General features: G+C 40.7%; 1 protein-coding gene across 9 annotated transcripts in view; it reads left to right on the forward strand.

Moving 5' to 3' along the window:
• Positions 1–15,086, forward strand: part of PPEF1 (protein phosphatase with EF-hand domain 1) — a 150,796-nt gene that overhangs the window by 60,174 nt on the left and 75,536 nt on the right. For all 9 annotated transcript variants that reach the window (XM_054472363.2, XM_054472358.2, XM_063660913.1 and 6 more), the window contains one exon: positions 12,850–13,010. In XM_054472363.2, coding sequence (XP_054328338.1) covers positions 12,850–13,010 — 161 coding nt within the window. The remainder of the gene's footprint in view (positions 1–12,849; positions 13,011–15,086) is intronic.

Here is a 15,086-nt window from a genome sequence, read left to right on the forward strand (position 1 = left end):
TCTAGTTTATTTGCATAGAGGTGTTTATAGTATTCTCTGATGGTAGTTTGTATTTCTGTGGGATCAGTGATGATATCCCCTTTATCATTTTTTATTGCATCTGTTTGATTCTTCTGTCTTTTCTTCTTTATTAGTCTTGCTAGCAGTCTATCAATTTTGTTGATCTTTTCAAAAAACCAGCTTCTGGATTCATTGGTTTTTTGAGGGGTTTTTCTGTCTCTATCTCCTTCAGTTCTGCTCTGATCTTAGTTATTTCTTGCCTTCTGCTAGCTTTTGAATATGTTTGCTCTTGCTTCTCTAGTTCTTCTAATTGTGATGTTAGGGTGTCAATTTTAGATCTTTCCTGCTTTCTCTTGTGAGCATTTAGTGCTATAAATTTCCCTCTACACACTGCTTTAAATGTGTCCCAGAGATTCTGGTATGTTGTCTTTGTTCTCATTGGTTTCAAAGAACATCTTTATTTCTGCCTTCATTTTGCTATGTACCCAGTAGTCATTCAGGAGCAGGTTGTTCAGTTTCCATGTAGTTGAGCAGTTTCGAGTGAGTTCCTTAATCCTGAGTTCTAGTTTGATTGCACTGTGGTCTGAGAGACAGTTTGTTATAATTTCTATTCTTTTACATTTGCTGAGGAGTGCTTTACTTCCAACTATGTGGCCAATTTTGGAATAAGTGTGATGTGATGCTGAGAAGAATGTTTATTCTGTTGATTGGGGTGGAGAGTTCTGTAGATGTCTATTAGGTCCGCTTGGTGCAGAGCTGAGTTCAATTCCTGGATATCCTTGTTAACTTTCTGTCTCGTTGATCTGTCTTATGTTGACAGTGGGGTGTTAAAGTCTCCCATTATTATTGTGTGGGAGTCTAAGTCTCTTTGTAGGTCTCTAAGGACTTGCTTTATGAATCTGGGTGCTCCTGTATTGGGTGCATATATATTTAGGATAGTTAGCTCTGCTTATTGAATTGATCCCTTTACCATTATGTAATGGCCTTCTTTGTCTCTTTTGATCTTTGTTGGTTTAAAGTCTGTTTTATCAGAGACTAGGATTGCAACCCCTGATTTTTTTTGTTTTCCGTTTGCTTGGTAGATCTTCCTCCATTCCTTTATTTTGAGCCTTTGTGTGTCTCTGCACATGAGATGGGTCTCCTGAATACTGCACACTGATGGGTCTTGACTCTTTATCCAATTTGCCAGTCTGTGTCTTTTAAATGTAAATAGGAGCATTTAGCCTATTTACATTTAAGGTTAATATTGTTATGTGTGAATTTGATCCCGTCATTATGATGTTAGCTGGTTATTTTGCTCGTTAGTTGATGCAGTTTCTTCCTAGCCTCGATGGTCTTTACAATTTGGCATGTTTTTGCAGTGGCTGGTATGGGTTGTTCCTTTCCGTGTTTAGTGCTTCCTTCAGTAGCTCTTGTAAGGCAGGCCTGGTGGTGACGAAATCTCTCAGCATTTGCTTGTCTGTAAAGGATTTTATTTCTCCTTCACTTATGAAGCTTAGTTTGGCTGGATATGAAATTCTGGGTTGAAATTTCTTTTCTTTAAGAATGTTGAATATTGGCCCCCACTCTCTTCTGGCTTGTAGAGTTTCTGCCAAGAGATCAGCTGTTAGTCTAATGGGCTTCCCTTTGTGGGTAACCCGACCTTTCTCTCTGGCTGCCCTTAACATTTTTTCCTTCATTTCCAACTTTGGTGAATCTGACAATTATGTGTCTTGGAGTTGCTCTTCTCAAGGAGTATCTCTGTGGCATTCTCTGTATTTCCTGAATTTGAATGTTGGCCTGCCTTGCTAGGTTGGGGAAGTTCTCCTGGATAATATCCTGAAGAGTGTTTTCCAACTTAGTTCCATTCTCCCCGTCACTTTCAGGTACACCAATCAGACGTAGATTTGGTCTTTTCACATAGTCCCATATTTCTTGGAGGCTTTGTTCATTTCTTTTTACTCTTTTTTCTCTCAACTTCTCTTCTCGCTTCATTTCATTCATTTGATCTTCAATCACTGATACCCTTTCTTCCACTTGATTGAATCAGCTCCTGAAGCTTGTGCATGCGTCATGTAATTCTCGTGCCGTGGTTTTCAGCTCCATCAGGTCATTTAAGGTCTTCTCTACACTGTTTATTCTAGTTAGCCATTCGTCTAATCTTTTTTCAAGGTTTTTAGCTTCTTTGCTATGGGTTCGAACATCCTCCTTTAGCTCGGAGAAGTTTGTTATTACCGATCATCCGAGGCCTACTTCTGTCAACTCGTCAAAGTCATTCTCTGTCCAGCTTTGTTCCGTTGCTGGCGAGGAGCTGCATTCCTTTGGAGGAGAAGAGACGCTCTGAGTTTTAGAATTTTCAGCTTTTCTGCTCTGGTTTCTCCGCATCTTTGTGGTTTTATCTGCCTTTGGTCTTTGATGATGGTGACGTACAGATGGGGTTTTGGTGTGGATGTCCTTTCTGTTTGTTAGTTTTCCTTCTAACAGTTAGGACCCTCAGCTGCAGGTCTGTTGGAGTTTGCTGGAGGTCCACTCCAGACCCTGTTTGCCTGAGTATCACCAGCAGAGGCTGCAGAACAGCAAATATTGCAGAACGGCAAGTGTTGCTGCCTGATCCTTTCTCTGGAAGCTTCATCTCAGAGGGGTACCCAGCTGTATGAGATGTCATTCGGCCCCTCCTGGGAGGTGTCTCCCAGTTAGGCTACTCGGGGGTCAGGGACCCACTTGAGGAGGCAGTCTGTCCGTTGTCAGATCTCAAACTCTGTGCTGGGAGAACCACTACTCTCTTCAAAGCTGTCAGACAGGGATGTTTAAGTCTGCAGAAGTTTCTGCTGCCTTTTGTTCAGCTATGCCCTGCTCCCAGAGGTGGAGTCTACAGAGGCAGGCAGGCCTGCTTCAGCTGCAGTGGGCTCCACCCAGTTCAAGCTTCCCGGCCCCTTTGTTTACCTACTCAAGCCTCGGCATTGGTGGATGCCCCTCCCCCAGCCTCGCTGCCGCCTTGCAGTTCGATCTCAGACTGCTGTGCTAGCAGTGAGCGAGGCTCCATGGGCGTGGGACCCTCCAAGCCAGGCGTGGGATATAATCTCCTAGTGTGCCATTTGTTAAGACCATTGGAAAAGTGCAGTATTAGAGTGGGAGTGTCCTGATTTTCCAGGTACCATCTGTCACGGCTTCCCTTGGCTAGGAAAGGGAATTCCCTGACCCCTTGCCCTTCCTGGGTGAGGCAATGCCCCGCCCTGCTTCCGCTCACACTCCGGGGGCTGCATCCACTGTCCAATAAGCCCCAGTGAGATGAACCCGGTACCTCAGTTGGAAATGCAGAAATCACCCGTCTTCTGCATTGCTCACGGTGGGAGCTGTAGACTGGAGCTGTTACTATTTGGCCATCTTGGAACCAAGATCAAAGGAACTTTATTTTTCATCCACAAAACTTTTGTGCTGAGAGATCAAAATGTTTTGAGTATTTCATGCAGCAGGTCTAGGGGAAAATGGCAGATTAAACACAGTTGGCCCCATTGTATCTGTTTTCTGTCCTCTCTCTCTCTTTTTTTTTTTTTTTTTGAGACAGAGTCTTGCTCTGTTTCCCAGGCTGCAGTGCAGTGGCACAGTCTTGGCTCACTGCAACCTCTGCCTCCCGGATTCAAGTGATTCTCCTGCCTCAGCCTCCTGAGTAGCTGGGATTACAGGAGCTTGCCACCACGCCCAGCTAATTTTTTGTATTTTTAGTACAGATGGGGTTTCACAATGTTGGCCAGGTTGGTCTTGAACTCCTGACCTCGTGATCCGCCTGCCTCAGCCTCCCAAAGTGCTGGGACTACAGGCATGAGCCACTGCACCCGGCCTCTCTTCTCTTTGATCTGTCTGTCTGTCTACCTATCATCTAGTCATTCTGAAGCAGAGGCAGGCAATGGAGGTGTAGTTCAAAAATGATTTTAAAATTATAATTTTTTACAACCATGTATTTCTCCTGCAAATTAAGATCTGCCTGTTATTATCTCCAAGACAGATGCCAGACTTAAACGCTCATTTTGCTTTAATTTGGGCCAACCATTTTTTTTTTTTTTTTTTTTGCCCTCATTAAAATGTGTATGGCATCTAGGAGCATCTTTTAAATAATCTTGTAAATACCCTTCAAAGTGAAGTGGTAAAAGAATGGTGTTTTAATGGGCATGATTTAGGCTAAGTGCATATGTATGAAACTAATTAAAGCATTTAATGATCTGTAGAAGCCTTCTGAATGGTGAAATAGCCAAACCTAAGGAGTGGGGAGTGGGTGGAAGTGGGTACTTTGCCATTTTTTCTTTTAAATAACTGCAATTTGAAGACAGTTGTTTATGCTTCATATTCCTTGGCAAAAATGTTTTTGAGAGGAAATATGATAATGATAAAATGAAACAGCACTTTCTGCTAATGACCTAATACTTCAACCCAGGCTCACTTCATCAGAATCACTTACGGAGTTTCAGAGCCACAGATGGCTGGGTTCCAGCCTAGAGATGTTTACTCAGACTGTGTTGTTGTTGTTGTTTTAATCTGCATTTTAAAAAATCCTGCAGGTGATTTTAAAATATAAGAAAAATATTTTTATTAAAGAAGGGGACAGTGGTTTAATCTTATATAAGCTTTTTTTGGAAGTATAACATACATTATAGGAAAGTATACAAATTATATGACTCAGTACATTTTCTCAAAGTAAACACACCCATGTAACTGGCACCTGAAACAAGAAATAAAACGTGATCAGGGCCACATAAGTTTCCCATCCTGCCTTCTTGTAGTGCTACCCAACCCCCACACCATCACATAACTACTTTCTTGACTTCTACACCCTAGATTAGTCTTTGAACTTCTTTATATAGATGGAAGCATGTGGTATATACTCATTTGAGTCTGGCTTCTTCTTCTTCTTCTTTTTTTTTTTTTAATGTTTTGTTGTTGTTGTTGAGACAGAGTCTTGCTCTGTCACCCAGGCTGAAGTGCAGTGGCGCAATCTCGGCTCGCTGCAACCTCCGCCTTCCTGGTTCAAGCAATTCTCATGCCTCCCGAGTGGCTGGGATTACAGGCATTCACCACTAAACCTGGCTAATTTTTGTATTCTTAGTAGTGATGGGGTTTCGCCATGTTGGCCAGACTGGTCTCGAACTCCTGGCCTCGGGTGATTTGCCTGCCTTGGCCTCCCAAAGTGCTAGGATTACACATGTGAGCCACCGCGCCCGGCCCTGAGTCTGGCTTCTTTTGGTCGTCATTACATTCGTGAGAATCATCCTTGTAATTTGGTCACTTTTATTGCTGAATAATATTCCATTTTACTAATATACCATAATTGATCCATTCGATTGTGTATGGGCATTTGAGTTGTTTTCAGATTGGTGATTTAAATGGTGCTGCTATGTACATTCTTGTACATGTCCCTTTTGGTAAAATATGTATGCATTTATTTTGCTATATATTCATTTTGCGTTATCTATTGCTACCTAATAAACTACCCCCACATTTAGTGACTTAAAAACAACAGCCATGTTATTGCATGTGATTCTGTGGGTCAGGCATTTGAACAGGGCTTGCTGGGAACGATTTACCTCTGTTCCATGTGTTATCAGTTGAGCTCACTCATCTAGCTGGACTGGGCAGGAAAGATCAAATGGTTTTAATCACATGTCTGGGACTTTGGTATTAGCTATTAACTTGGTTACCTCTTGGCCAGGTGCAGGAACTCATGCCTGTCATCTCAGCACTTTGGGAGGCCAAGGTGGATGGGTCACTTGAGGTCAGGAGTTCAAGACCAGCCTGACCAACCCCATCTCTAGTAAAAATACAAAAATTAGCTGGGTGTGTTGGTGCATGCCTGTAATTCCATCTACTCAGGAGACTGAGGCACAAGAATCGCTTGAACCTGGGAGGCGGAGGTTGCAGTGAGCTGAAATCGTGCTATTGCACTCCAGCCTGGGTGACAGAGTGAGACTCCATCTCAAAAAAAAAAAAAAAAAAAAAAAGTTTGGTTACCTCTCTTTTTCTCACGCAGCCTCTCTGTCCATTAGGCTATTCTGGACTTCTTTACATGATGGCTGGGTCCAAGAGGGCAAAGGCAGAAGCTGCCGGGCCTCTTAAGGCCTATGTGCTAGAACTCTGGGAAATCAGTTCTGCCATACTCTATCGGTTAAAACAAGTCACAAGGCCAGACGTGAATTCAGAGCAGTTAAAGAGATTTCCATCTCTTGCTCGGAAGAGTGGCAGTATTACAGTATAAAGGGATGTGGACATAGGGAGGCATGATTCCTTAGGGAGCCATTATCATAAAAATGTACCACAAGCCAGGGATAGAAGTTTGGGGTTATAGGGCTTATATCTGTTCAGCTTTACTAGATACTGGCAGACATTTTTACAGGATGGTTGTAACAAGCTATACTCTCACCAGTTCAGTTGTTCCATATCCTCACCAACACTTGCAATAGTACATTCATTTCATTTTAGTCATTCTGGTGAGTATCTAGTGGTATCGTATTTCAGGTTTAATTTACATTTCCCTGTGAGCAGTCAAGTTGCTCACTTTTTTTCTTTTCTTTTTTCTTTTTCTTTTTTTTTTTTTTTTTTGAGACAGAGTCTTACTCTGTCCCCCAGGTTGGAGTGCAGTAGCGTAATCTCGGCTCACTGCAACCTCTGCCTCTCGGGTTCAAGCCATTCTCCTGCCTCAGCTTCCTGAGTAGCTGGGACTACAGGCATGTGCCACCATGCCTGGCTAATTTTTGCTTTTTTAGTAGAGATGGGGTTTCGCCACATTGGCCAGGCTGGTCTCAAACTCCTGACCTCAGGTGATCCACCCGCCTTGGCCTCCCAAAGTGCTGGGATGACAGGCATGAGCCACCACTCCTGACCAAGTTGCTCACCCTTTTGTATGTTTATTGGTCATGTGGACATCTCATGTGGTGAAGTTCCTGTTCAGGTTTTTTTGTCCATTTTTCTATTGGGTTATCTGTCTTTTTCTTATGAATTTGGAAGAGTTTTCTAACTCTTCTTATTTTATTTTATTTTGTAATAATAATTAAAATTATTATTTTAGTTATTATTATCGCTCTGTCGCCCAGGCTGACAATTAAAATATAATAATAATAAAATATTATTATTATATTTTAATTAAAATTATTGCTCTGTCGCCCAGGCTGGAGTGCAGTGGCGTGACCTCGGCTCCCTGCAACCTCCCCACTGCCCAGGTTCAAGCGATTCTCGTGCCTCAGCCTCCCGAGTAGCTGGGATTACAGGCATGCACCACCACGCCCGGCTAATTTTGTATTTTTAGTAGAGACGGGGTTTCTTCCATGTTGGTCAGGCTGGTCTCAAACTCCCGACGTCAGGTGATCCACCCGCCTCGGCCTCCCAAAGTGCTGGGATTACAGGCGTGAGCCACCGCGCCCGGCCTAAATAGGGTATTTTTAGGAACCAGAAGGTTATTTAACATTTCCAGATATCGGGGCCACCAGATTAATGGTCTTAACTCTGGGGCATGGAGTATCTTGAGATACGTTGGGTGCTCTGAAGATAAGAGGTGACCCTGGAAGCAGTCATTCTTGTCCTTGTAACCCTACCAGCTCATGATGATCAGTTATAACAGTTGATCTCCCTGTGCTACTACTTTAAGAGCTCAAAACCAGTGCATAGGACTCCACGGGGTGTAGAGACTCCACAGAAACATTCCCAGTCCACTTTTCACACATCAGCCTCCTCCCACAGGCAGAAAGCCGAAGCTGCCATACATAGCCATAGGTTTAAACAGAGACTGGCGGAAGCGGGGAGTGGGATGGAGTGTGTGGAAGTGTTGTTTTCACTTTTCTTTCTGCCTCTCAGATCAGCCAAAATGTCCTATCGGACCAGGTATTTTATATTTTTTGTTGCTATGGTGAATAGAACATTTTCCCCATTATATCTTCCATTGGTTATTGGTGGTGTTTAGTAAAGCTTTTGAATTATGTCAATTTATCTTATATTGTGCTACTATTAAGTAATAATAATATTTTTATTGTTGATATTTGTTACATGTTTACCATGTGCCATGTATTTAAGTACTTTAAATACATCATTTCATTTAGTCTTCATGACAAACCAGTGAGATTAGTAGTATTATCATCCCCTTTTTGTAGATATGGAATCTGAGGCTTAGAAGGCAATCTCCCAAGGTTATTCCTGTCATTGGTGGAGAAGCTGTGATTCAAACCAGTGTGATTAATGTCTATATTTTATATATATAAAATATAAAATATATATTTATTATAGTATTTAATATATATTCCATATAATTATATATTTATATAGAATATATATTATATATATATTTATTTATTTTTGAGACAGGGTCTCACTCTGTCACCCAGACTAGAGCACAGTAACATGATCATGGCTCACTGCAGCCTCGACCTCCTGGGCTCAGATGATCCTCCCACCTCAGCCTCCTGAGTAGCTGGGACTAGAGGCGCGCACCACCATGCCCAGCTAATTTTTTTGCACTTTTTGTAGGGGTTTTGCCATGTTGCCCAGGCTTGTCTCGAACTCCTGGACTCAAGCAATTCTCCATGCCCAGCCTCTGTATTACATTTAATTCTCCTATCAATTCTGGGAGTTTTTCAATTGATTTTCTTGGGTGTAGGTATTTAATCACATTGGCCACAAGTAACTTTATTTTTATATCTTTCTATTCAATAATTACTGCTCTTATTTCAGCTTCATGTCTTATTGCATTGGCCAAAGATAGTGGATCAGTGTTAGACTGAAACAGTGAAAGTGGGCATCCTTGTTTTGTTAATGATTTAATGGAAAAACCATTATTGATGATTTAAATTTATAAAGCGATGTTAAGGAAGTATCATTCCATTCCTAGTTTCTGAGTTTTTAAAAAATCAGGAACAGATGTTAAATTTTATGAAATGTCATTTTGGCATCTATTGAATTTATTATATGGACACCAATGGTTCTGATCCAGATTCATAACTGAGAAACAAAAATAACTATAAATGTAGTTCAGTTGTTGCTTTTCTTTTTCCAGCAATATCTGGAGCTTGTTTTCAAAGTGACATGTGGGCGGTAGAGGCAGAAATTGTTGTATAAAAATTTATGGGCTTTAAATTTTTCCCTGTCCAGATTTTGAGTCTGTACCGGGTAAAAGAAAAGATTGTGGGTATTTTTGAGGTATTTTCTTTAGAACAACTTGTAAAGGTATCATTTGCCTATAATTCTTAATTAGTTTAGATTCATGTTGACAAAATTGTAAACCAAATAGGTAAGGATTAATTCTGTGTTGCACAAATCTTTATATATTGTTCATTAAATTATTGTTATTAGTTATAATAGTTCTAGCCCACGAGAACAGTATATACATAAGAAATGTTAAAGCCTTTGATTGTTTTCATACATGACACATTAGCTACTAGAAGAGAATTTATGTTATTCTTTTTTATGTTGCTAAAAACCAGCAGAAGGATTATGATTTGACATTGACTAATACTTCATACTGAGTAGTTTTAACTAAGAATCAGTTTAGGGAACTGGTGCTTTTTCATATATTTGTCACTGAACTTTTAGGCAATAATGGTCATCAGATCTATGGAAGGGACAGTAGACCAAGCTTCTCTTTTTTTTAAAGAATGAAAACAATATTTTAATTTTGTTCTTAAGTAACAAGACTGAGTCTTCATAACTGGAAGGGATGGAGCTGATTTGCTGTGTTAGTTAGCCAATGGGAAAGGGAGAGATGACAGAGCATGGGTGGAGGCAGTGATTGGGAAAATAAAATGATTTTTGCTTTATTGCTCACAGAGTTGGGATTACTAAATAAATCGGTTATAAGTATATAAATAATACTATAGGTATCGTGTAGCATAGTTATTTTAATATGTAGTAAAAGCGTAATGGTTAAGAGTTTGAGCTCAAAGCCGGATTCTCTGGGATCAAGTTCCATCTCTCCTACTTACATGCTGTACCCCATTTTCCTTGTATATAAAATAGGGATACCAACAATATTTATCTCAGAGGGTAGTTTCGGTCATTACCTGAATACACATGTGTAAGGTGCTTAGAACAGTGCCTGGCACATCAGTAACTGGGAGCTCCCATCCTTGTCATTATCAGCATGATGCCTTGGAAAAGGTGTGGCCTGGGGTTCAACCTGGGCAGGGGTTGCTGAGTTTTGAAGGATGAGAAATTGTCCAAAGAAGAGAAAGCAAGGGTAGTCCAGGGAGAGGGAATAGTGGGAACAATAGAGAGTGCTGGGCTGGGAGAGGAAAGCATCGCCAGTGTGGGGCAGATGCGAGGTCCAGGGGTGACATCTTAGATCAGAGGAGTCTCTAACTATGTTTAATTGTGTTACAGAGTCTGAAGAGAGGATCATGCTGGAGATACAGGCAAGGGAGGAAGTGACTATGAAGTTGCCAGGCCTCTGAGGATCTGGAAGGGAGAAAGGGGGTGGGGAACAGCTCCATGGGTGGTCCCATATGCCTGTCTGCATCCATAGCTGCATCCTCAACTTCATTTCCTCTTTCCCTCCAGCATCTGACTTTCTAAATCAGGCATGCTTCAAGCTACGCTGCCTTTCTTTCTTTCTTTTTGAGACAGGGTCTTGCTGTGTTGCCTAGGCTGGAGTGCAGTGGCACAATCACACCTCACTGCAGCCTTGACCTGGGCTCATCCTCCTGCCGCAGCCTCCTGAGTAGCTGGGATTATAGGCGCACGCCACTATGCCCAGCTAGTTTTTTTGTATTTTTTGTAGAGACGAGGTTTCACCATGTTGCCCAGGCTGTTTCACCGCCTTTCTCGTGAACACTGCAATCGTATCATAAATTCCTCCCACATCTAAAAAACAAAGTCCCCTAGTTTTGACCATGCATTCCATATTCACTTTATTTTTTAGAGTCTATAGCAGAAAATAACCTTTATAATTCTGTTAGATGATATAGTGAAAGTACTGCGGGTTTTTGTGGGTTTTTGTTTTTGCTGTTGTTTGTTTTTTCTAAGAGTTGCTTGGTATTTCAGTGTGTACAGTCAGGAAAAGGAAAAGTTTTCATTTGTAGCAAGATTTATATCCAAGAACGACTACCAAATTGAAAAGGGTGGCATGGGCATTGAAGACAGTGAAGTATTTAGGCTTTACTGCCTACGTAATGAATCTGAGATAAAGTTATCAAGATGCTCTCCCTTTCTAGTCTCTAAATATAAATTGAAATAATTAAGTTATTCTTAAATCTCAAACCAAACCCAAATGAGAAAAATAACCACTCCTGGACCACATTAAAGACAGACATTATTACTCCTAAATTCAACTTCTTATAAAACATCATCAACCACCACCAGAAAACACTGTGGTACACAAGAATTTAGAAAATATTTTTTTAAATTGCCAAATAGTATGACTTTAGAAAACATTTTTCACGATTAGTTCTTAACTGTAATCTCTCAGCATAACTGGATCATGAAAAAAATGTATTCTGTCTATATCTTGAGCACTCTGAATATTTTAAAAGATAGAAACTGTTTGCAGAGAACTTCTGAAGAATGGCCTTTGTAACGATTCAGTGTTAATGAGTTGAAGAGTTATGTCATTGTCCTCTGGGTCATTATCTGCAAGAATATTGTATATTAAACAACCACCATACCTCAGTGGCCTGTAATCAACATTTCTTTTTGCTAACAAGTCTACAGATTAGCTGAACACTTCTGCTGATCTTGGCAGGTTTGATTAGGCAGTTTTTTTGGGTCTTGGCTGGAGTTCACTCATGTGTCCAGAGCAAACACTGGTGGCTGCTGGCTGGGGGCTGATCGAGGACAACCTTGGCTAGGATGACTCACCTCAGCTCTACATGGTCTTGGATCTTTCTGAAGCCTAGCCTAGGCTTTGTGGTAGTGGCATTGTTCCTAAAGAGAGCATGAAAGCATACAACGCCTCCAGAGAGACCTGGGCTTGAAACTGGTGCATAGCACTTCCATCACATTCTTTAGGCCAATACAAGTCATGAGCCCAGCCTGGTTTGAAGGGATGGGGAAACACACTCTTGACGGGAGTAGCTGCAAAAGTACATTACAAAGAGCATGAATAGAAGGTGGGATAGAGAATTGGGATCACTTTTGCAATCCATCTACCATGTTTCCTTTCGTCTTTCTCTATCTGAATTGTCTTGATTTCTGTACTGGGGCTGACTGTTTCATGGGCAATCTAGCAGGCAGGGACCCTGGGTCTCAGCACCCACTAAAATGGACAATGCAGGCACTCCGTTATGTAGAACTGTCTCTCCGAGACTGAGAGGTTCTTTGGGTATTTCTGCCTGTGGTTTGTCCTTTAACTTTATCTGCTTTGTTACCAAGAAAGAATGAAAATCATGTCAGAAAATTTATTTTTATGTAAAGAGAAAAATCCGTTACAGCTAAATAGAATCCTCTGAAGTGTTTAACAGGAGAAAAATTGAATGTTGCAGTTAAATTTTCTGTAGGTTCTGAATAGCAGCAGATGTTTGAACCAAATATAATGTATTGTTCTGTTTTCAGCCCTATTTGTAAAAGTCTGAGATGTAAGAGTAGGCAAAAAACTTAGAGCTAGAGCTTCGATCATCCAAATACCTTGATTGGCTAGTTTTCCCTGTGCTTCTCCCTCCCCTCCCCACTAGCCATGGACCCACTGCTGTGGTAAAACATCTGCCCAGGAAGGGATGGCGGTGACCCATGTGAATGTTCTGGTCTCAGGGCCAGTCATTCTTCGTGGTTATACGTGGGCTGTGTTGATATGCAGAGCATTTAGCACAGTGCCTTACATGGGCTAGGTATTCAAGAAGATATTTATTACATTTAAGTATTGAAATGTTGATTCCCACCCCCACCCCCGTTCTGTCCTTCCTTTTCCAGAATTAAGAAATCAATCTCTTGAAAGCCAACAGGACATGAGAGATAGACGGGATTATGTGGACTTGATAGATGTCCCAGACTCCTATAATGGTCCTCGGCTACAATTTCCTCTCACTTGTACTGATATTGATTTACTTCTTGAGGCCTTCAAGGAACAACAGGTAAGTGGAAGCAAATGCTGCCTTGATTCTTGTACATAACAGATGCCAATAACTGTTCAAAGAATGGATGAACATACCACAGCAGAAATGCATTTCTTTAGAAAACAGTTCACATTAAGTGAGAGCTACCCTCTGTTACTCATTTAATAGAAGTCTCCTCAGGTGCACAGCAAGCTCCTCTCTGTAGGCTAACAGCATTTCATTTGCCATTTTCTGAGATATCATTCACATACCATAAAATTCACCATTTTACAGTGTACAACTCAGTGATTTTTTCATGCATTCACAGGATTGTGCAACCATCACCAATATCTAATTCCAGAACATTTTCATCACCCCCAATAGAAAGGCCATTCCTATTATCATTGCCTCCTCCCCACCCCTGGCAACCACTGTTCTACTTTCTGTCTCTATGAATTTGCCTATTCTAGATATTTCATATAAATGAAATCATCAAATATGTGGCCTTTTGTGTTTGGCTTCTTTCACTTAGTGTTTTAAAGGTTCGTTCATGTCATATCATATATCATTACTTAATTTCTTTTTATGGCTGATAATATTCCATTGTATACCACATTTTGTTTATCCATTTATCAGTGAATGGACGTTAGGATCGTTTCCACCTTTTGGCTCTTATGAACAATGCTGCTATGAATATTCATGCATAGATTTTCGTATAAACATGTGTTTTTAGTTCTCTTGGGTATATACCTAGGAATATTTCACTGGGTCATATGGTAGCTCTATGCTGGATCATGTGGTAACTCTATGTTTAAATTTTCCAGTAATTACTAAACTGCTTCCCACAGTAGTGGCACCATTTTGCATTTCTACCAGCAATGTATCTTCCAATGTAGGTTCCAATTTCTTCATGTTTTTGCCAACACTTGTTATTTTGTTTTTATTTTTATTTTTATTATAGCCATCCTAGTGTGTGTGACGTGGCATTTCATTGTGGTTTTGTTTTGCATTTCTCTAATGACTAATGATGTTGAGCATCTTTTTATGTATTTATTGACCATTTGTATACCTTCTTTGCAGAAATCTGTGCAGATTCTTTGCCCACTTAAAATCAGGCTTTTTATTATTGAGTTATAAGAGTTCTTTCTGGATATAAATTCCATATCAGATATATGATTTGCAAATATTTTCTCCCGCTCCGTAGGTTGTTTTTTCATTTTCTTGATAATGTACTTTGATGCATAAAAGCGTTACATTTTGATAAAGTCCAGTTTATCCATGTTTTTTCTTGGTTGCTTGTGCTTTTGGTGTCATATCTAAGAATCCATTGTCAAATCTAAGGTCATGAAGACTTGCCTTTGTGTTTTCTTCTAAGAGTTTTATAGTTTTAGCCTTTACACTTATGTCTGTGAATCATTTTGAGTTAGTTTCTATATATGGTATGAAATCAAAATTAATTTTTTGCATATGGATATGCAGTTGTCCCAGCACCATCTGTTGAAGAGACTGTTCTTTCCCCATTGAGTGGTCTTTGCACCCTTGTCAAAAATCAATAGGGCAGGCCAGGCATGGTGGCTCATGCTTGTAATCCCAACATTTTGGGAGGCTGAGGCGGGTGCATCACCTGAGGTCAGGAGTTCAAGAGCAGCCTGGCCAACATGGTGAAACCCTGTCTCTACTAAAAATACAAAAATTAGCCAGGCATGGTGGCTCATGCCTGTAATCCCAGCTACTCAGGCGGCTGAGGCTGAAGAATTGCTCGAACCTGAAAGGTGGAGGTTGCAGTGAGCTGAGATCGTGCCACTGCACCCTAGCCTGGGCGAGAAAGCGAGACTCCATCTCAAAAAAACAAACAAACAAAAATCTATAGGCCATAGATATCTGGGTTTGTTATTGGACTCTCAGTTCTATTCTGTTGGTCTATGTGTCTGTGCTGGTACCACACTGTCTTGATTGCTGTAGCTTTGTAATAAGTTTTGAAATAGGGAAGTGTGAGTCCTTCAACTTTGTTCTTTTGCAGTGTTGAAGTTGTTCTTCATTATTGTTTTGGCTATTTGGCGTCCCTTGCAATGAATTTGAAGATCAAATTTTCCATTTCTGCAAAAAAGCCTATTG

Source organism: Pongo pygmaeus, chromosome X (genome assembly GCF_028885625.2).
Source record: "Pongo pygmaeus isolate AG05252 chromosome X, NHGRI_mPonPyg2-v2.0_pri, whole genome shotgun sequence".
Taxonomy (NCBI): Eukaryota; Metazoa; Chordata; class Mammalia; order Primates; family Hominidae; genus Pongo; species Pongo pygmaeus.